The sequence below is a fragment of the Mauremys mutica genome, chromosome 3 (genome assembly GCF_020497125.1).
Source record: "Mauremys mutica isolate MM-2020 ecotype Southern chromosome 3, ASM2049712v1, whole genome shotgun sequence".
NCBI lineage: Eukaryota > Metazoa > Chordata > Testudines > Geoemydidae > Mauremys > Mauremys mutica.
This window is the reverse complement of record NC_059074.1, coordinates 116,498,266-116,520,961: the sequence shown is the minus strand read 5'-3', so window position 1 is coordinate 116,520,961 and position 22,696 is coordinate 116,498,266. Positions and strand designations below refer to the sequence as shown.

General features: G+C 41.9%; 1 protein-coding gene across 4 annotated transcripts in view; it reads left to right on the top strand.

Annotated features, from left to right (window-relative positions):
• The window catches only part of IPCEF1 (interaction protein for cytohesin exchange factors 1), a 76,763-nt gene extending 54,471 nt beyond the window's left edge, over positions 1–22,292 (top strand). For all 4 annotated transcript variants that reach the window (XM_045009413.1, XM_045009411.1, XM_045009414.1 and 1 more), the window contains 3 exons: positions 3,636–4,008; positions 16,911–17,101; positions 20,880–22,292. In XM_045009413.1, coding sequence (XP_044865348.1) covers positions 3,636–4,008; positions 16,911–17,101; positions 20,880–21,044 — 729 coding nt within the window. In that variant the 3' untranslated portion in view covers positions 21,045–22,292. The remainder of the gene's footprint in view (positions 1–3,635; positions 4,009–16,910; positions 17,102–20,879) is intronic.
• The last annotated feature ends 404 nt before the right edge of the window (positions 22,293–22,696 follow it).

The following is a 22,696-nucleotide window of genomic DNA, read 5'->3' as shown; positions in this document are numbered from 1 at the left end:
TTTCCTGGGATACCATGAAGAACTTCTGACTCTAGCAGATGAAATTTATGACAACATAAATAATTTAAATTCTGTAAGCAGCTGGGTTAGGCTCAAGAACTCTGAAAAAACGTTTTTAATATAGTTACCAGAATGCAGAGAGTCTGTGCTATAAGCAGAGTCCCAGGATTAGAGCTGGATGAAATTTTTTGGATTGACCTTTTTTATTAAAATATACAGGTGTAGGTTGGCCAAAAAATTCACAAATTCTTGTTAAAGTCAGTTAATTGTTTCAGTCAAAACAAAAAATGAAAATATTTTGGAAATGTCAAAATAAACCCTTTTGTCGTTATCAGAATGGAACATTTTGGTGTTGGGGCAAGATTTATTCACCATTCACAAAATTGGCACTGGTGGTGGTGTCAGTGCCCTCTCCATGCCCTGTAGTTATGCCCTCATGTGAGAGATGGGAGAATCAGGTTCAAACCCCTACTCTGCAGCTGGCACTGGAGCCTGGGCATCAATCTTCCTGTGTGAGCACCTGAACCACTGGGTTATAGAGTCATTCTCTTTCTCTGGCCCAATGAATATTTTATACAAAGTGGAACAGTAGAGCTGGAGAGAGACCCACTCCAGAATAGCCTAGTGGTTAAGTCACTCACCTGGGAAAGGGAAGGTCTGAGTTTCAAATACCTGTTCCAGAGAGGGGATTTCAACCTGGATCTCCCCCCGCCATGCCTGGGAAGTGCCCTAGCTACCAGGCTACTGGGTATAAGGGCACCCCCAGAGATGACCTGTGCCTGCCAATAGTGGGGGGACAGAAGAAGGGCAGCCAGTTTCAGCAGGGTTACTGAGCATGCTCAGTACAAGCCAAGGCGCAAATGAGAGGGCACATAACCCCCCATGCGTCGCCTCTGCCCCCCACCTCCAGTTTTGTGAATCTAGCCCTTCATTTCCTTTTATTAAAAATACCCAAACAAAACATTTTGTTTGACATGAAATAATTTTTTTCACCTTTTTTGATTCACTGAGAATTCTGAAAATTTTCAGTTTCTGTTCAAACACAAACTGATATTTTTTTTTCAATTTTTTCAGACCAGCCAGTGACTGAAAAATCAGTTACTCACATAGCTCTACTCAGGATTTTTTTTTATCAACACTCTTTGTCTTCTGTAAAAGATTAATAATTACCAGCGATTTCGCAACCCAAAGCACGGTGGCACGCTGCGGGGGGCGCTGTGCCGGTCGCTGGTCCCGCGGCTCCAGTGGACCTCCCGCAGACATGTCTGCGGAGGGTCCGCTGGTCCCGTGGCTCCGGTGGACCTCCCGCAGGCACGCCTGCGGATGCTCCACCGAAGCCGCGGGACCAGCGGACCTTCCGCAGGCACGCCTGCGAGAGGTCCGCCGGAGCCGCCTGCCGCCCTCCCAGCGACCGGCAGAGCGCCCCCCGCGGCATGCCGCCCCAAGCACGTGCTTGGCGTGCTGGGGTCTGGAGCCGGCCCTGATAATTACACCCCAGGAAGAAACTGTGCTTCATTCCCCTCCCCTCACCCAACTTTAAAAGGAAATAATGCATGTTACAGCACCATTGAATTGCAAAAGCTTGTACAGCGCAATATAAAATGTTGTATTTGGTTTTTAGATATGCTGTTAATCTATGGATCATTAGTGTATTGTTAAGAGGTATATTAGACTGGCCCTAAGTATATGATTATGTGTTATGTTTATCATGCCTAGCCAGGAGGTTTCCCTAGCAACCCAACTTCAACATTTTTCAGTGCTCTCAGTTTTGATGTTCTCTCTTCTGATCATTACAAATCTCTCTCCTATTTTAGGAACACAGTGTGACATAGTTTGCACCCCAGAGCAGCCCCTTCTGCTTGCCATCGCATAGATTAGATCCCTCATCCGGCGCACCTTCTCCTGGTAGTGCCTCTCCTGGCCTTGTCTCCACTTGTCGACCCACCCCAGTCCAGGAACCGCAGCATCCTTTTTATGACTTAACCCTCCAGCTGCGTCATTATCCTTGTTTTTCCCCTTCCGGGAGGGGAAGCATCTCCCAGTTCTATAGTTCAGCCACTTCCCCAGTGGTGAGTGGGGAGGATTCAGACCCACCCACTATTCTGGGTCCTGGCCCAGGGACCCTATAGATAGAAGCTTCCTGCTTAACTGCTCTGGGAATACTGCTTCAATTCCCTGAGCCACTTCCCCACAGTCCCAGCACCTTCTTCACCCTCTTCTCAGGGCCTACAGCTAGCATGTCCCAGCAGCCAGCCAGGAGCTCCCACTTGTTCCCCTGGTCCCTGACAGCAACTGTTCTGCTCAAAATGCTACCTTCCTGCAGCCCACTAAGAATATAGTCCTCTCTCCTTGGGCTCCCTGCAGCAACTGAATGTCTCAGGCCCTGCATTTCCCTTTATGTAAGCACACTGGACCCTGATTGGCTGCTTTTAAGCCCATCCTTTCTGGTGTGGGGTGAACACCCCATCCCACATAGGAATTGCCATACTGACTCAGTGCTGTGACCCATCGAGTCTCTGACAGTGGTCAGTACCAAATGCTTCAGAGAAAGGTGTAAGAACCCCACAGTTGGCAGATATGGGATAATATGCTTCCATAAAGGTCTCTTAATTTACTTTGCATTTATCAACATTCCCTTTCATCCTCTATCATGTTGCCTGTTCACCTATTGTGGTGAAGTCCCTTTGAAATTCTTCTGTGTTCTCTGGGTATGGCTAACTTAAATAACTTTGTCCTCTGCAAATTTTGCTACCTCACTGTTTCTCCCCCCCATTTGCCTTTTTTTAGTTCATTAATAAATATATTAAACACCACTATACCTAATACTGAACCTGAAGGCACTCCACTGTTGACCTTTTTCCATGATGGACATTGACCATTTATTCTTACTCTTTGTTTTCTGTCTTAGGCAGTTTTTGAGTCGTAACAATATTTTGTCTTTCACCCATGACTACTTACTTTCTTAAAGAGCTTCTTGTGAAGGACCTTGCCTGTTGTACCTCAGGCCTAGTATACAATGGGGTTTTGACCTGATTTTTGCCATTGGTGGCCAGCTATGAGTATAGCTGCACTCGTGCAACTGCCTAGTGTAGACAAGGCCTGAGACACATGTAGGACAGACACCTGTAGTCACCAGAACACAGATCATTAAAGCTGGGTGAACTAAAATCTATTGAAGTTTGAGGTACCAAGAAGACCAAATCCAAAACATAAGCATTCCACTGGTGGAGTTTTTGCCAGTTTGAAACTGGGGTAAGTCTCACTAGTGCAAATAGTGGATGTGCAGGTCTACACTGGAGTTTGCACCATTGCTGCACTCCTAATGACTGGCAACCAATGGCTTTAAGCAGAACAGGTCTCTGGTATAGACAAGACCTTAGCTGATATTTGAAAGCCATATGCCCACATTTTCAAAAGAAAATGTGCACTCTGGGGTGTGTGAAAGTGTGCATGGGGAGAAGTTGTTGATTTGTAACTATGCACTTCTTTGCATACTTTGAAAATGTGGGAAACGGTGCAAAATTATATATATATATATTAGCTATCTTCTGTTTCATGGGTCATTATAATAAGAAAAGGAGCGGTTGGAGTGGTTGGGTAATTATTTTTCTCTCTCAATTTGTTCCGGAAAACAGGCTCAACAGCAGTCCTTATTGATCTCGCCACTATCAAGTGAAGCATCCTGTTCTCTCTCCTCCCTGGAAAGCACCATGAAGTCACAAGATTCCTCATCTTCCTTGCTAGCCAAAATGGCTCCTCCAGAGAGACAGTCTTGGCTTGACATAGTTAACACGGAAGAGGTTGATCAGCCTTTATCCTTCTGTGTCCAGATTCATGCTGATGATCATCCAATGGCAGACTGTAGTGAAATGGCAGAAAGTCGGCTTCTCAAATCTAATAATGGATCTCAGAACTCTTTATTAAGTGAAAACACAACTTCATCAGACAGCAGCAGGGATCGCCTAACTGTGCCAGAAGATTTGATAGGAACAAAGACACTATCCAAAGGTGAGCATATTGGAGAGGCATCTCTCTGCAGGACTATACAACACGAATTCTGCATTTTCCTCTCTTATTTTTAATTTTTCTTTGAATAACTTGCCAGTGGAGTGTGATTGATGAGAGAATGTCTGTACAGTGCATTGAGTATATAAACTTCTGTCATGGCTGGGTTGTGGGCAGCCAGATCTAGTGGTCAGAGCTAGTGTCCACAGTCACGAGACAGGAGTCAAGAGTCAGGCCAGGTCAGGATACTGGGAGATCAGATGAAGAAGACAAACCTGAGATCAGAACCACAAGTCAGATGCCAGGAGTCAAGCTGAGTTGGAATGCCAGGAAGTCAAGCTGGGGGAGTGAGAGTGGGAAGCACACAGCCCAGAGCAGGGTGGATCTCAGTTGTTCAGACACCTTCCTGTTCCTGCTGCTGGCTTAAGTCAGGCCAGTGGGACTCTGTCAATAGGACTTCAGGGGTGGAGCCTCAAACAGGGGCTGGGCTTCATGAGTCCTGGGTAAGCAGTTGTCAGCAATCTGCCAAGCGGAGGATTGGAGTGTGGTTGCTCCTGTGAACCCTGTGGGCCAAGATTCAAGGCCTGTGGGTTATGACATCATCCCCTCTTCTAGGGGTGCCCTCTGGGAGACACAGGTCTAGGTTTCTCAGGGTGGCTCCTATGGAAGATCTAAATCAGGGCAGGAGCATGAATGTTCTCAGCTGGCTCTCAAGTGCATTCCTCTGGGCCATAACCTTCCTAGTCAATCAGGTACCACATCTTACACTGCTTGACTTTGGAATTGAGGACTTTGTGGACAATATATTCCTCCTGATCTTGTACTTGTACTGGTAGGAGTGACTGGAGTCTATGAGGGAATGTGTTCTCAGTGTAGGGTTTTATGAGTGAGACATGGAGTACAAGGTAGACTCAAGGGACTGAGGGAGTTGGAGCTCAAAGATGACCAGATGGATTTGGTGACAAATCCGATATGGGCCAAGGAACCAGTGGTCTAGTTTCCGATAGTCTTTGTCTGTCTATAGAAATTCATAGCTTTTGTCCTACAGAGTAGGTAGAGCCTTAATGTTTATGCTGGTCCATGTGCCTTTTGTAGTCCTCCTTCATCTCTTCTTGGATGTGATAGATGTATTGTATTAGGTCCAACGCCAATGAAGGGGTGTGAGGATGTTGATAGTTGTGGGTGAAGTCAGGGATGGTACCCATAGTTGACAAAGAAGGGGCTGTGGCCTATGGTTGCATGGTCTGCATTATTATACAAGAACTCTGCATATGGTAATAGTGTAGACCAGTCATCCTGCTGATGGTTGGTGTAGTATCATAGGTATTGTTCTAGGATCTGGTTGATTCTTTCCATTTGGCCATTTGACTGAGGATGGTAGACAGAGGACAGGTGCACATTGACCCCTAATAGACATAGGGCCTAGTGCCAGAAGCAGGAAGTGAACTGGAGCCCCTGGTCAGAGGTGATGTGATCTGGGAGTCCATTAAGATAGACTGCATTGTGGCTGGTTTCCCCTGCAAAGGGTAAACCAAAGCAGGAAATGAAGTGGGCCATTTTGGAAAAGCAATCCACCATTGTCAGAATGGTCATGAGACCACTGGCTTCTGATAGTTTTACCACAAAGTCCAGGGCTGAGATGGGGTGTCCAGAGGTCGGAGGAGATCACAGGCTTTCTGGCATGGGATCATGGTGCAGGCACATGCCTGGCAGTAAGCAACAAAGATCCCTATTGTGGGGTGCATACAGGGCCACCAGAAGTACTGGATGTTAATTGTTGTGTTTTATGTCACCCCAAGTGTCCTTCCTGGGTGGAGTCTTGGCACAGTTGAAGAAAAACCACTCTTGCAGGTCGAGGGGGAACATAGATGTGGTCCCTGACAAACATGATCCCCTCCTGGGTGTCATGTGTTTCTTGGTCAGTATTGGCCATCTCGTCTGGTGGAACTCCAGAGACAGAGGCAGAGTGGATGAGCATCAGCAGGTCCTGACAGTGGGTCATATAAAGTAAATTATTGGACTTGAGAATGTGGGCTGGTTCTGGACTAGAGCCTTGTGGGTTAGAGCCATACCTTTTGGGACAAAGTGTCAGCCTTGCTGTTTCTAGTTCCAGGGAGATAGGCCAAGGTGAAGTTGAACTGGGAAAAGAATAGGGCCCACTGGAGTTTTCGTTGGTTTATGGCCTTGGCCCTGCACTGTACTTGTGGTTCTCGAGCTCAGTAAATACATGCACTGGATGATGGACCCCTTCCAAGTAGTGACATCACTGTTCAAAGGCAGTGTTAATTGCCAAGAGCTCTTTGTCCAAGATCTCAATTTTGCTCAGGCAGGGTTAAGCTTCCTTAAATAGTAGGTGATGGGGTACAGTAATTGCTTGGTTCCATGACTCTGGGAGAGGACTGCCACAATTGCTCAGAGGTTGCTATTCAAATTTTTGTAGCTGTACCTTTTTATACATAGTATACTCTACTGTGATATAATCAGTTGTTTTGACAATTACTTGTATTACTAAGATTTAGTGTATACAGTAACATTGTAGCCATGTTGGTTCCAGGATATTAGAGAGACAAAGTGGGCGAGGTAATATCTTTTATTGGATCAGCTTGTCTTTTTTACCAACAAAAGTTGGTCCAATAAAAGAAATTACCTCACCCACCTTGTCTCTAAGATTTAGCATGATAATGGATAGGCACAAGAATATATAATAAACTAGGAATACAATTTTTCAGAAGCAAATCTTACTAAGATAACACAATACCAACCACAAAAAACACTGAAGAAAATCTGTGAACCTTTTGGTATAATTGTCATGTGAAGTTATAAAGGTCCTATTGGTACACTGGTTTAAAATGGCTGAATGTATTTTGGAGAAAAGTAACGTTTCCTCCTCCTGCATTGTCTAGCTGCCAGCTGTCAAAAAAGGCAGAGTGCTTGTAAACTGATCCCTAGCTATTGATGTTCTATGATGGAACTCCAGAAATAGATAACTTCAACAGAGTAGTCACTATGGAAACTGAATAACCTCCGTATTTGCTTGTGTGCATCATAACCCACTACCGAGTAATCCACTTACATACTGTACACGTCTTTCTCGCCTTTATTTGGTTGGGAGTGGTGGTGGTGGGGAGGGTGGTGGTGGTGAGTGAAAGCTTTTTATTGTAGCAGATTTGTGGGGGGGGGGGGAGAGTGAAGTCTCAGTGGCAGATAAATTTCATGGTGTTTCAGCTATGAGATTTGAGAAAATCAGGGATTCAGCTTGAGATGAGAATATTGGAAAGAATATAATGCTGGTTCTGAGGTTCATCAAGCAGGACCTTCCCACTCCAGATAGCTAATAGGGATGTGTCTGAACCCTGTGGGTACATTAGCAAAGCACAGGCAAGCCAGATGTAAAAATACTCTATTCAGAGCAAGCAACAACAGAATGAAAGGATTGTTTTAATCAGTGCAACAAATATACCATGGCTTGAAGATTTGTTAATGCAACGAGTATTGGTTCTTCCCTGTACATGTACTGCACGCCTGCTCTTACATACCCCTCTGCCTCTGAGATAGGATGTAAGGGGCAAGGTGCCAGTTTATATTGCTGCTCCTTGAAGGCCCAATACTCCTATTGCCTAATGGCCTGAACCATTGTGACCAGAACAATTATAGAGTTGATGAATATTCTGGCTTTGAAACATTCAGCTCCATGCACACGCCTCCCTTTTCACTCTTGAGGGGAGAGAAATAACCTGTCACACAATCTACTTTGAGGCTCTTTGGCAAAGGGAGGTACCAGAATGGAATTTCTATCATGGTGGCATGTAGGACCTAGGTGAAAGGTTGCCAGAAGTGATGAATTTTTTGGTTATCAACAGCCAGGCAAAAGGATCTACATAGGGAAAATCCTGACCTACGGGGAGGGAGGAGTATCTCTGACTTTGTGGAAGGGCTATGCAGTAAAGAAGGGGCCTGGTGGGTAAAGGATTCCATAACCCAAAATGAGACCTTCCAATTGCAAACCCCAACATCAGGTTAGTTGTATAAACACTGTTTCTTTGTCTTCAGCTGAGTTTAGCCTGATGTTTTGCCATTTGCTATTAGGCTTATGTGTGCCATGGATGACTATATATGTGAAGAAAAAAACTGGGATAAAAACAGATTTAAACAGTTACTTTAAACCTGGGGGAATGTTCAAAACTAAACAAGGAATTTTGCTGATATATTTGCAAGAGAAAAAGAAACACAGCAACACCAGTTTTTTAAAAAAATGTTCTGCTGCAAAGAAAACCAACTGTATAATAATGAGCTGATAAGAATAGGAACAAGCAACGGTAAATTTTTGAAATACAATCCCAGCTACACCAGCAGAGTCCCTACTATGTGATACACCTTTGGAGATAGAATTCAGTAGACCCAAAAACATGCACTGGGTCATAGTAAATATCATGATTAAGAGTTACATGGACACAGGAAAACAGAAATGAAACAAACCCATTCTCACTTTTTAAAATGGCTATGTCCTTAAGAGAAGCAAAGGATTCAGTTAAATGTTCAGACTCGAGTTATTATTCAAACTGAAATGCTGAATGTTTTGAGACTTGCACAGCATTTTTAAATATTATTAGTAGTATTAAATCCACTGCTCTGTATTTTGAGGAAGGTTCAGATATTGTAAATATGAGTGTGGTACAAAACCCTAGATAAGAGGGAAGATGGAGGGGACTATTTTCTGTAGAGAGATGTAACAGGTTTCTCACTCAGAATCAACTTCCTATTTCAATCATTTGCTTTTTATAGAAATTAATATTGCAGGATTGTTGCCTGCTGCACATAAGACAAAGGAATTAAAACTCTGTCTGGCATAAAGAAACAGAGAAATAAACACCAGTCAGTTAAGAATATAAACAAGTATCTGACTACGTGCTCTGTATCCAGGGGTTTCTCTTACCTTCTCCCTGGCAGCAAGATGCACTCAATTACCAATCCCTATAATTTTTATTTCTTTTGGCAACTGTTGGATCAAATTGCCTGATCATGACCATCACCACAAATAACAACAACAACAAAGAAAGAAAGGAAGCAGAAGATATTGAAACATTGCTACAAGAGAATGGGAACATTTATTTATATTTATATAGGTTTCTTCTACAACAGCAATAACATCCTTCTTCCTGAGGATTTACGGCCAGCTGAGGTTAATGGCCTAAAGCTTAAGGCAAAAATTCTTCCGGCGAATGATTCTCATGCTGGTTATTCTGTTGTTTCATTTTAGCCAGAAACATCTGATGATCTGTCACATGCTCATAACTAGAGATGGTGCAAAACTGGCGCCTGTTCTTCAAACTCCTTGAACTTTGGCAGGGGTGGCTCTGTGGGAAGGAATTTGTTAATGAGATCTGGATCTGAACAGTTCCTGGTTTTCAGAGTTGACATTCTCTTCCCTTGGTTTAACCCATTTCTGCTGCTAATGCCATGGGCCAGATTCTCTAGTATGCCTCGACCCCCTTTTCCTGCTCTGACTGTATAAAGGGGTAAGATTCTGGCTGTAGCTAACCAACAGAGTTCTCTTGGTGGAGTTCTGCTTCAGGAGAGACACTGGTATTGCATGTGGAAGGTAGCCCTGTAGATGGACGTGGCTAACCTTAGCTTTATTTTGATGATAATTCTGATAGATGTAGAAAAGGATCAATGTTTTAAAGTGAAGATTTACCTATACATTTTTCAGAACCTTGCAAATGAGCTTTTAACTGTGCAACTCCTTGTCAGGTCTCAGTTCTTGAGAAATTGATTCAGTTCTGAACCCAAAGTACAAGTGGGGTAAATGGCCTGGTATTTAATGTTTGTTTCTTCTGTCACTCCCTTTCACAGAGTTGAGTTTTGCAGCTCTCCATTCACTGGGACTAGTATGTTTACCCTATGCTCGTAAGTCAATTATTTCCCAGTTTCTTTTGTCTGTGGGTTTGAGGGAGCTGTAATTAACTTCCCAGGGACATCATCAAAATCTTGAAACCGGACTTTTTTAAAAAAATGAACAATAAGATTTTGAGTCTCCCTGGTTCCCTCTTAACCACAGGTTCCATGTCTTCTATTACCATAAAAAACAGACAGTGGAATCCCACAGACATAACTGGGAAAGGAGACAAGATATGAGAGAGAGAAAGGGAGCCATAAGATGGAGGTGCAGAGTTTTTTTTTTTTTGGTTTGTTTTTTCCATTTCTCCCTCTGATCTCTTTTCTCTTCTGTGAACCTTGACACCAAAATATTTGGTACAGTCAGAAGTCGGGGCATTGTGATAGCCACAAGCAGGACCGGATTAACTATCCTGTGGGCCTGAGGCTATTAGATTTTGTGGTGCCTTGTCCAAGGGGATGCAGGCCCCGGGAGGGAGTTTGGGTGCAGGAGAGGGTGTGGTCTCTGGGAGGGAGGGTGTGTGTGGGGGTTCTAGGCTGGGGCAGGAGGTGGGGGTTCAGGAGGGCACCAGGGGTTGCCCCTTACGTTGGGTAGCTTCCAAAAGCAACCAGCACACCCCTCTGGCAGCAGCTCTTAGGAGGGGGGCTACAGGGGGTCTCTGCGGCATGTCATTGCCCTCAGGCACCACCCCCACAGCTCCCATTGGACGCAGTTTCTGGGCAATGGGAGCTGCGAAGTTGGCGCTTGGGGCGGGGACAGTGTGCAGAGACACCCTCCCCCATGTCCCGGGGCTGCAGGAACGTGCCGGCCGATTCCAGGAGCGGCAAGGAGCGAGGGCAGGCAGGAAGCATGCCTTAGCCCCGCTGCACCACTGGTGGCAGCTGGGGCCCTGGGCTCTTTTAAATCACCCAGGCCTCCGGGCAATTGTCCCCCTCCCCTGTTGGCAGGCCTGTTGCCTTAGCCTGAGACCCTGGGCTGCAGCCCCTAAAGCCCTTGCGTTAATCTGGCCCTGGTCACAAGCAATAGCTGTGCGCAGCAGAGGAGAATGAGGATGCAGCAGATAGATTACTTGGTTTGTCTATCTGACATTATTGGCAAGATGTGTGATCTGGTATTTAGGGGAATGGAGAACAAGTAGTTTAGTGTCTCAGTTCTGTTCCCTTTTCTGCCACTTCCTCCCTCTGTAGCAATGGGCAAGTCACAATCTCTTTCGGCCTCAATTTATTCACCTATGTAGCAGACATAATGTCTTCAGAAGTGTTGTGAGGTTTAACATACCAATGTTTGTAAACTACTGGAGGATCCTTGCTTGAAAGATGCTGTAAAACTGATCAGTGTGGTCTGATCATCAGTAACCTCCTACAATTTAGAAGCCTTTAGCTAATGATGCCAGACAAATGGAAAAGTACATACCAGCTGTATTTCTTCTCTATTAATCTTCACTATTTCACTTTATTCCCAGTCCCTCTGCAGCTCCTGGGAGAAAATGAGCATGTTTGTATCAATCACTTCTGAACTGAAAAATTTGGATGAGATAAAGAAGTGCTGCAGTTGCATTTATATGGCTTTTCTTGCATGGTTTAGAGAGAATACACATATTCTGAAGGGCAGGGGTAGAGAAAATACTAATTTGTGATGAGTTATGAAATAAGTTGCTAGAGATGAATAACAACTTGACCTGAATTTGGCTAGATGAGCCAGTTGGAAGGATGAAGATCAGAGAGGTTCTAGAGACAGCTCGCCTACCCAAACTCTTCAGCACCTTGCTGCTACAGTAGAACCTCAGGGTTATGAACACCAGAGTTACAAACTGACGGGTCAACCGCACACCTCATTTGGAACCGGAAGTACACAATCAGGCAGCAGCAAAGACAAGAAAAAAAAAAGGCAAATACAATACTGTCTTAAATGTAAACTACTTAAAAAATAAAGGGAAAGCTTAAAAAGAAAGATTTGCCAGGGTAAGGCAAGCCAAAGTAAGGAAACTGTTTCTGTGCTTGTTTCTTTTAAATTAAGATGGTTAAAAGCAGTATTTTTCTTCTGCGTAGTAAAGTTTCAAAGCTGTACTAAGTCTATGTTCAGATGTAAACTTTTGAAAGGACAACCATAACAATTTGTTCAGAGCTATGAATATTTCAGCGTTACAAACAACCTCCATTCCTGAGGTGTTCATAATTCTGAGGTTCTACTGTACATCTTCAGAGCAATCCCCCTTTGGGTGTCCCAATATAGACGACCTATTGGTTTTTCACTCAGATATGGGAGACTGAGTGATGTGTACTGTCTGCGTATCCTTTCGCTATCTGACCCAAAGTAAACATATTGCAATGATACAATAATACACCCTAAGGTTGCTCAAGTTTTATATGAACTATTGAATACACTGGGCCCTAAAACATCTGCTCACAAAGCTGATGAGAATTGGCTTCCTTGTGAGATTTCTTATGCTTCCTGCTTCTGTTTGGAATAGAAATACTGAGTTGCTCTTGTGATATTCTGTATCAGTACTTTGTTTCCAGTCATGGATGGACCAGAAGCACTAAGCTGAAAGATAGAAAATAAGTTGTGACTACATCACATTATTTGAACCGGAGTCACCAACTTTCAGATTTCCCCAGAGATGCTCGACTCTCACTCCACCCCTTCCCTCAATGCCCCACCCTCACTCCGCCTCTTCCTGTCCCTGCTCCTCCGCCTCCCACCCCAGCACCTCCTGCCCGCTGCTGAACAGCTGATCAGCAGGGCCCGCGTGTAGGTGCTGAGCACGCACTATTGTTCTTTCCGTGGGTGCTCCAGCCCCAGAGCATCCATGGAGTCAGCGCCTATGATTTGAACCTCAGAAAACGTTCAGTTCCAGGTCAAGGTTTGGGTCAGTGCTTACTTTATCACAACCATCCAACCTTAATTTTTTCCCTAATATTTTTATGGAAACAAAACTACAATTAGTGTCGTCTTGTTTTCTGACATGATAAAATGCTTGTGAAACACTTCAAAGTTGATAAGCACTGTCCAAGTGCTAAGTATTTTTTATTATCACAAATTGTTTATTGGTCTTGTTGAAACACCTAATTGACACATTAAAATGAGGCATTTCAAAGGCATGGACCACATCCGAAAAGTGAATGTCTTGTGGACAACTCCTTTGCTATTTATAGCCACCTGGATCATGTCTCACATTTTGCAATTGCATAGCATTGAATATAAAGCATCAAGTAAAACCTTCATCACCACAAAGCATTGGGCTTTGCTTCTGGGGAAGGGGAGCTTAAAAGGCAGGCTGCTGAGGTCAGAACTACAAGCCAGGCAGGAGTCAAATCTGAAATCTTCTGGTCTATAGACAGGCAGGCATGTTATCTATTGATAACTACAGGATTTGTTTACAAAAGAGAAATATTAGGAAAGTATTTACTTAGTTATTTTTAACTGTTCCGGTGGCAACTCTTCTCCTTGGTTACAGCTCCAGGTTGATGAGCAACTGGAAACAAAGAACATCATGTGACCAGTCCACCAGTGCTCCACATACCATGGTCAACAGAGCCCTGTTTTAAACCATTTTCTAAAATTCTATTTAGATTCTACACTGATGCTACTTTTATTCACCTGAGCGAAACTGCTTCGTATTTTAACATTCCATGTAAAATCTACTGACTCTGACCCACCTTTTTTGGAAAAAATCTCTAATTCTGCTGTTTTGAAAGGCTTTGGAAGTGGAATTCAAAATTCTGGTCTAGGGTGACCAGATAGCAAGTATGAAAAATTGGGATTGGGTGGGGGGGGCTAATAGGCACCTATATAAGACAAAGCCCTGAATATCAGGACTGTCCCTATAAAATCGAGACATCTGGTCACCCTATTCTGCCTGTCCTTTGAAGTCCTAGTCACTTGGGAGCTACTGCATGGAGTTACTTGGGAGCTGCTATGTGGAGTTTTTGGCCATAAGGAAATCCTCCCTTCTTGTATAATAAGGTTTAAATTGAGAAAATAGACAGGTAGGATGAGAACACAAGTTATTGGGCTCAGTGGAATGGTAAATGAGTGATGTTTAATAGCCTGTGAGATTTAGGAGGATAGACTAGATGATCTAATGGTCCTTTCTGGCCTTACCCACTCCAAATTGATGCAGTGATTTAATAAATGTGAATTTTCATCAGCTCCTTGTCATACAGGCTCTGAGATAAATAGCTGGTTTTGGCCTTCGACCATGTGAGTGTTTTAGTAGCAAGTTGAGAATCTTTCCAATTGGATTGTTTTGTGGAGGTGATGGAAAGGGGAATTGATCAAAAAGAGTTTGAAAATTGTCTGGTTGACCTAGGAATTAGTGCTCTGTGTTGCCACATAAAATACCCGGCTGATTATTAAATATTATTGTTATTATTTTGTTATTATTATTATATTTGGTTAAGAATAGTCATTTTGCTCTATGAGATGTCAGCATGCAGAAATCAGAAGAAGTGTGTTCATGGATGGCATGTCTCATGCTCCTCAGTGGCCCCTGTAGTGCATTGGTGGTCATTATTGAGTAGCTCCAAAAGAAAGTCTTGTGTAAGAACATAAGAAAGGCCATACTGGGTCAGATCCATCCCCTGTTGCCCATTCCCAGCTCCTAGCAGTCAGAGGTTTAGGGACACTCAGAACATGGTGTTGCTTCCCAACCAGTCCTGGCTAGTAGCCATTAATGGACCTATCCTCCATGAAATTATCTAGTTTTTTTTTAACCTTACTCCCTAACTGGTGTGTTTTGGGCTGTGGCATGAAGCTAATAAAATAAAACTCCATTTCTTTTTTGTCTCCTGAGTTGCTTATACACCTGATAATTGTTACCTTCACTCTGAAATTGAATTGCACATTTACAATCCCAAAGCCAATCCTGTCATGAGCAGAAATCAACTTTTGAAACAAATGCAGCTGCTTCTTCCAAAGTAAACAGTGCGAGCCAGCAATTTTCAGGAAATATTACTGCCGTGTATTATACCTAGCACGTGCATTTTTTTTCTGTTTCCGGTAGCTTTTTAAATATACAGCAGTTGCTTCCCTGCCCCCCCCAAATATTGTATCAAAGCCATAAGCTATATTTAGTTCCAGTCAAGGTACAGTCAGTCTGTTTATATTTGAAAAGTAATGTCAAAATGCCTGATAACCCACACACACCTTGAGCACTGGAAACACAAATATGTGTAAAGTATCATAAAACTAAAGTTTTCTCACTATAGCCAAAGGGTTTTAAAAAGCATTGTGGGGAGGGGGAAAGAGAGCAACATTTTCTAGACCATGGGAAAGATCTTTTATACTACTTCAACATTTTGTGCCTGAGCCACTGCCCATTGAAGTCAATGGAAAGATTCCCATTCACTTCAGTGGATACAGGATGAGGCCTTTAGACATTATGGTCATGGGTGCTATAGGAAAACCTTACAAAGATATTCTTAGGATCAAATCTTAGCTCTTAGCCTACTCTATGATTCTTTGATCTCCCTTAGTGCTGCTCTCTAATGGCAAGTGTCACTTGAGAACCTGTACGACATAGGCATATAAAAGAAGCTTGTGACACAGTGGTGGCTTCCATTTACCTTTTCCTTAAAATATTTACTGTGGAGAGCCAAGAAGATGGATCACTCTGGGCAGTGTTAATTAATCCTTTCCTTGGAGAGGTTAGGGCAGTCATAATGTGAAGGCTCTTTTGTATAAAGGAGAGAGAGAGTGTGTGTGTTGGGAGGAGTGGGGGGAAGATGGGTGGGACCTGTTCCTTCAGACAAGAAACGACAGTTTGGTAGGATGAAAGGAAAGGATTAATTTCACTTTTTAATTTACTTCAGTTTATAAAATATTCTGATCAACAAAATTCAGTTGGCACATAGGTGGCCATTTTTTTTTTTAAAAAAAGCAGTGAAATAAAGTTGAATGTTATACCACTACCAGCTAAAGGACCCAATATCACCGAAAGAAACAATAAACTCAGGCCTTTTTCCTGAGAGATTATGTGGGCTAGATGAGCCTAAACTGTGTAGCTTGTAGTATGAGCTGATGACCAAAAATCTCTGGCCTTGTCAAACTAGCAGCAAAATGAGTCCTACAGTCAAGATTCCCATATTGAAAATGCTTTTTTACTAGGGCTTTCCAGTGCAAAAATTAATCGAGATTAATCCCACGATTAAAAAAATTAATCACGATTAATCACGTGATTAAAAAAAATTATTTGTGATTAATCACACTGTTAAACAATAATAGAATACCATTTATATAAATATTTTTGGATGTTTTCCACATTTCAAATGTATTGATTTCAATTGTAACACAAAATACAAAGTGTACAGTGCTCACTTAATATTTATTTTTTATTATAAATATTTGCAGTATAAAAATAAAAGAAATAGTATCTTTCAATTCACTTAATACAAGTACTGTAGTGTAATCTCTTTATAATGAAAGTTGAACTTACAAATGTAGAGTTATGTACAAAAAAAAACTGCATTCAAAAATAAAACAATGTAAAACTTTACAGCCTACAAGTCCACTTAGTCCTACTTCTTGTTCAGCCAATCGCTCAGACAAACAAGTTTGTTTACATTTGCAGGAGATAAAGCTGCCCATGTCTTGTTCATAATGGCCTGGTCTACACTACGCGCTTAAACCAGTGGAACATGTGTTCAAGGTGATGAACAGTATTTGGAGTGAAGGGAAAAGCTGAATGAGACTCTATCAAAGCTTCTTTTTGCTCAAAGTGAATGTTGTTAGCACTTGTTCAGAGTTACATACTAAAGACATTCAGAATACAAAATAGCCCTTCACTTCAAGAAATAGACTTATCACTGTTGAGACAGAAGCTGGAAGTATCAATATCAGCACTTACTTTTTTTTTTGTCATATGTTTGTTACTGAAAAATTGTCATCTGTTTTTATTTTGAAAATATAGTCACTTTAACTTTGTTAAAATCCTATTAATTGAATCCAGAATCACTGTAACTTGCTGTCATAGTCGCATTCTTATTTATTATTATTCTTTTCTTTATAGAACAGGCAAAATGCTCCGAAGATGAAATGGAGCGACTTTACAAGTCATTAGAACAAGCAAGTTTGTCTCCCATCGGGGACCGTCGACCTTCAACCAAAAAAGAGCTCAGAAAGTCCTTCGCCAAACGGAGCAAAAACCCCTCCATGAATGAGAAACTCCACCAAATCCGAATGCTGAATAGCACATTAAAGGTGAGGTGTTTCGAGGGGTAAAGTTCCAGCCTAAAAAGAGGAAAAACAGTTTGAATTGAAAAATAAACAATCCTTAACTTCACTCAAATCTCAAAGTGAATGTTGTTCAGTTAAGTCTTTGAAATAATGTTTCATTTTCTCCTTCCTCTATGTTTTGTGGCTGTATTTGAAAGTGGAAGCAATAGTTCAGTTCTTGCTGTAGTTCCAGCCTGATTGGAGAAGGTGTCAGGAATTTATAAGAGATCATATTGTAGTCAGTTGTAAAATTCATACTTTCAGTGGGTGTTTGGTGAGTGCACTGAATGGGACAGCCTCAAAGGAGGGAGAGCAGAAAAAGTACACTGATGGTAATGGACAAACAAATGATCCTTAGCCAAGAAAGTTTTCCTTAAGGGATTACTGCAGAATGCACAGGATGTGCTAAAGCTATTTTAAGGGCCTCCTGGAACTAAAATAGTTTTAATAACACAGGCATCCTGCTTTCATGTTAGAATCTTACCATGGGCAGAGGATGAGAGGGTTTCTCAGACCATTCCCTGGAGGGTCTGAGAGATAGATAGACTCTGCGATGCTCTGATGGATAGGAATCACTTAGAGCCTCATTTATGTCTCATGGAATTTCTAGTCCTGTTTCTGGGTGCTACTGGAAGAGAGAGAGAGAGAGAGAAAAACTTATTAATATAAAATTAAATTGTAAATAGAGAGATTTGAATGAACATTAAAAAAAATTGCCTTCCCCATCCTCTTGCTTGTCACTAGAAGTAAGAACCAAGTATCTTACCTCAAATGTTTTTACTTAGCTTTAAGTCATGTCTACTCTGGAGAAATTTATAAAGAGATTTCTCACTGGTACTAATGCCAAATCAGCTGTTCTGAGATGGATAATAATCCATTCTTCTATAGCATCTGCTGTCTGAGGATCTCATAATTAATGAAGTAAGCCCCCCCACACACTTGTAAGATAGATAAATAGTATCCACATTTTACAGATGAGGAAACCGAGAGACAGAAAAACGTTACACGGCTTTTCCAGTGTAATGCGTATCACCAGTAAAGGAAAGAACAGAACCGCTTAGTGCCAAGTGGATTGGTAGCTCACATGTTAATGTTAAATCTTCAGATTGGGATAATGGTGAGTTGGGGATAAAAGCTTTAGTGCTATTAGAATTTTTAGAGTTATTTCCTAAAGGGATTCGCATCCCTCTGGGAAAAGAAATGAGTAAATTATGGACCTGACAGTGGATAGCACTCTTTATAACTTCAGACTTTTTTTTGTTTTGATCTAACACTAGTTGAGTATGGAAAGGTCATTTTCTTGGTTGCTCTTCTTAATGCAGAAAATATGGGTTCTGCTATATTCAAACCAGGAGATTGGAGTGTCGACAAAATAAATATGGCATTAGAGAATTTCACACGGAGACAAATAGAATTCTTTAAGCAATGGTGTTTACATTAGCTAGTGTGAAAGGCACATTCTCATAGTAAGGAAAATGCCAAACTGTGCATCAGTAGAAAAGTATGCTTTTAAAGTAATTTGTTTTTAATATTCTGTGAAGCAGGACATAATTAACCCTGCATGATCTATTGGAAATACAGAACTCAGAGAAGTCTTACATCTGATCCATATTTGCTGTGCTTTGACTAAACCTTTATGTGATTAAAGCAGAGTGATTTATGAACATACCGAGGCTGACTGAGATTCTTAGTTTGGACTTGCTACTCCACATCTCTAGCAATGAATCATTGCTGCTGCCACAGTATATCATTAGCAAAACATACTTCGCATGGCTAGGAAGAGAGGGAAGCTGTGTGCAGAGTGTTTCACGTGCTAAATGAATGGGGGAAATTAGTCTTTTCTCCAGAGATATGGAAGAAAGATCCACAAAATAAGAAAATTTCCCCATTGGGAAAAAAAATCCCCTCTTCTATGTTACCAGCACCTGTCTTTATTTCTCTGTCTTGTGCCTTTTGCTGTCCTCTTATAAAGGTTGCCAGCTAGACATAGGGTTGAACCTGAGTAATCTGCCCTTTTTAATAAGCTGTCCAGCTCCAGTTGGTTCAAGAAGCACAGATCACAGAGGTCAGGCCTTCCAGGAAAGCTGTTGAGGCTATGGGTCAGGACCACTTTTGTGCATAATTCTTGGGGTCAAGAAAGCTCTGGGCCCACCAGAGGTGGCTCCAGGCACCAGCACGCCAAGCGCGTGCTTGGGGCGGCAAGCCACGAGAGGGTGCTCTGCCGGTCGCCGCAAGGGTCTGCTGGTCCCGCAGCTTCAGCGGACCTCCCGCAGGTGTGCCGCCGAATCCACGGGACCAGGGACCTCCTGCAGGCAAGCCGCCGAGGGCAGCCTGCCTGCCGTGCTTGGGGCGGCAAAATACCTAGAGCTGCCCCTGGGGCCCACTTACGTGCTTTTATTTCCCCCTTACTCTCTGTCTCATCCTCCTAGCTCTGACCTGGAAACCTTCTCTGTCTTACTTTTGCATCTCTTCTGTAATGACCCTTGCGTGAGGCTGACGAGAGGTGCTTGACATAGGCCAGTGTAGGGATCCGCTGCCTCACATACATTGTTTTTATTATTTTTTTCTATCCAGAATGGGTGTTTGCTTATCCCTTCTTATTATAACGCTAGAATTCCATCTCATGCAGAGGCCTGCTCCGAGCATATGCCAGAGAGAATTGGTCACTTTTGCAGTTAATTTGTCTCAACTGAGGCTTCTTCCCGGAGCTGGCATAGTTAAATGATGATTGGTGGAGAACCATTTCAGTTCAGATCCCTTTGTCCTAGCTCTAGAATTACTAAGAACATTTTGTTGAAGTCTATGTGTCCATAGTTGAAATCCAGTATCACCACTTGGAGGAGTCCTGTATGCCTGGGACACACAAAAGGATAGTAAGATACTGTAGACCTGGAAAAGGAAAATGGAGCTCTGCAATAGAAAACATAAGAACATAAGAGCGGCCATACTGGGTCAGACCAAAGGTCCATCTAGCCCAGTATCCTGTCTTCTGACAGTGGCCAATGCCAGGTGCCCCAGAGGGAATGAACAGAGCAAGTAATCATCAAGTGATCCATCCCCTGTCACTCATTCCCAGCTTCTGGCAAACAGAGGCTAGGGGCACCATCCCTATACCTTGAGGTGTTTATTCTCCATGTACTGATGTCTCTGCTCACATCCTCTGTGAGGGCTGAAGCTGAGATCTCTGAGCCTAAAAATGTGAGCCTCTACATACTGAGCTAAAGGAACTGGGTGCATTAACTTAATTAAGTAGTAGCAGCCTTGTAAACCTCCCTATGTGTTCTAGCCACTAGAATGAGATGGCTAGCTACCCTATGTGAGTACGGATTACATCTAAATTGAATATGTCTAGGACTTAAAGTAGGGTATTTACAATGTGGGAAGGGAGTGTTTTTCTGGAAGGTCAAAAACTGTGTCTCAATTGCAGTAATTGCTGCTGCTGCTGCTACCAGTTTTTTTTAAATTTAGCATTTTTGTAAAATGATGTGAAAAGTGATCAGTTCTTCATGTAACTCTTCTCTTGAGCTTTTGTGAAAAATCTGGGATATTTTAAATACCCAGGTATAAACAGAACCGTAACTTCAATTGGAAGAAACTTTTGCCATGGACTATGTTTTAAAATTCCCATACTCAAAAAGGGAATCACATTGCCAAGATGAGCAATTTGCCATCTTTATGTTCAGACAGTTTTTATTAAGGGAAATATGGTATACAGTTTGTATGAAAATATATATATTTAGTAACCTTCTTGATTTCCTACTAGTGTAAAGAGCATGACCTGGCCATGATTAACCAATTGCTGGAGGATCCTGAGCTGACAGCAAGGAAGTATAGAGAATGGAAGAATATAAACACAATGTTGATCCAGGAGATCTATCAGCAGCAGGATGCCCTGGCTGTGCCGGAAGGGAATAGCAAGGAGCCATAGATGAATCCACCACCTTTCTTTAATTGAAAACGCTATCTGAGGACAGTGGAACCTGCAGTATGTGACAGGATTCCTCCCTGTCCCTCTTTACCTACAGATGCTTTAAGCTACTACAGTTTCAGGTTTTGTTTTTTCCAAGTGCTTATCTCTTCCCTTTTAAAAGGAAAACAACCCATTCACCAAAGCATTATTTCCTCTCTCCAAACTCATTTCATGCCAATAAAATGGAACCCAAAAATTAAAAAAATATGCCCCCTCTTTGTACATGTCTGAAGCAAACATTATCTGAAGCAGAGAGGAAATGGATTGACATCCAAGAATGGCTGATCTTTTGTCAGAGGTAAACCGAGCACACAAAGACCTGAAAGTCACAGAGGAATGTACATATTGTAGATACTAGACCTTCAGGGTCATTTTATTCATGTAACCTATTGATGGAAGGAACTTCTTAAAAGCTATGATAATGCTAACAGGATACAATCCTCTCTCCTACCACTTGTCTCTTCAAGATAACTACAAATAAGAACTTTTATCTGTACTTACACTTGTTTTGACTGCATTACCATTTAAATGGTGGCAACTCGGATAATTATTATGCATAAATCTGAATTTTAAATAATTTTCAAGGCACCCAGTCAATGGACACAATAAACATTTCCTAATTGTGTATGGACAAGATCAAGATGCTGTTTTTCTACATCATCTGGAGAGGGTCCCTTAATGTGTGTTGGTGACAAATAAATTTCTTCTGCAATGCGGAAACTCTGTCTCATCAAGTTTCAACTTTTCTTATGGAATGTAGGACTCAGTAAAGGACAATTTTCTGCTTACATATTTTTGACAGTAGTGAATACGTAACGTACAAGTTTATCTTGAATTCATAGTCATAATAATAGACCTTATATAGCACTTTTAATCAGTAGAACACAAAATGCTTTACAAATGAGGTCATTATATTATCCCCATTTTACAGATGGAGAAACTGAGGCACAGGATGACAGTGACTTGCCTGATGACACTCAGCAGGCAGTGGTGGAGCTGGACAGATCCAAACATATAAAACATAGTTGCTTATATATATTTTTAATATGTGTCACTTTATGGCTTACGTGAATGTGTGACCATGTACTGTATATATTTTTATTTATATATTTATGAACTGTACATTTCCTACTGTAAAAAGGACCACATGTTATAGATGAGATTGTTTATCTGTTGATTTCAAGAGAAATGCCTGCTCAGTCTTCATACCCAAATATAATTAATATAAATTTATATTATTCATATCATTCCAAAGTTATGGACGCATTTGTAAGCTTTATTTTAACTACCTTGCTTCTACTTTTTGATCTCAATGTGAGATTTGTTTGAAAATTTCACTGTATATTCTAAGGTAGGAAAATATTTTACTATAAAATTTCATAACCGCAGGTGGCATAGTTATGATTAACATACTAGTTAATCAAAAATTAACACTTACATTGTTTTCCTGCAAAGTGGCATAATTTTCAGCCTTAGGTTTCTCAGCACAGGATATGCATTTGAACTCCCCATTGGGCCATGTGCAGTATAGTTTGATTTGCACATTTCAGTATATATGACTTTGTAAAGCCACTGAGTTTTAAGAAATAATCCTCCTTATTAAATGGATC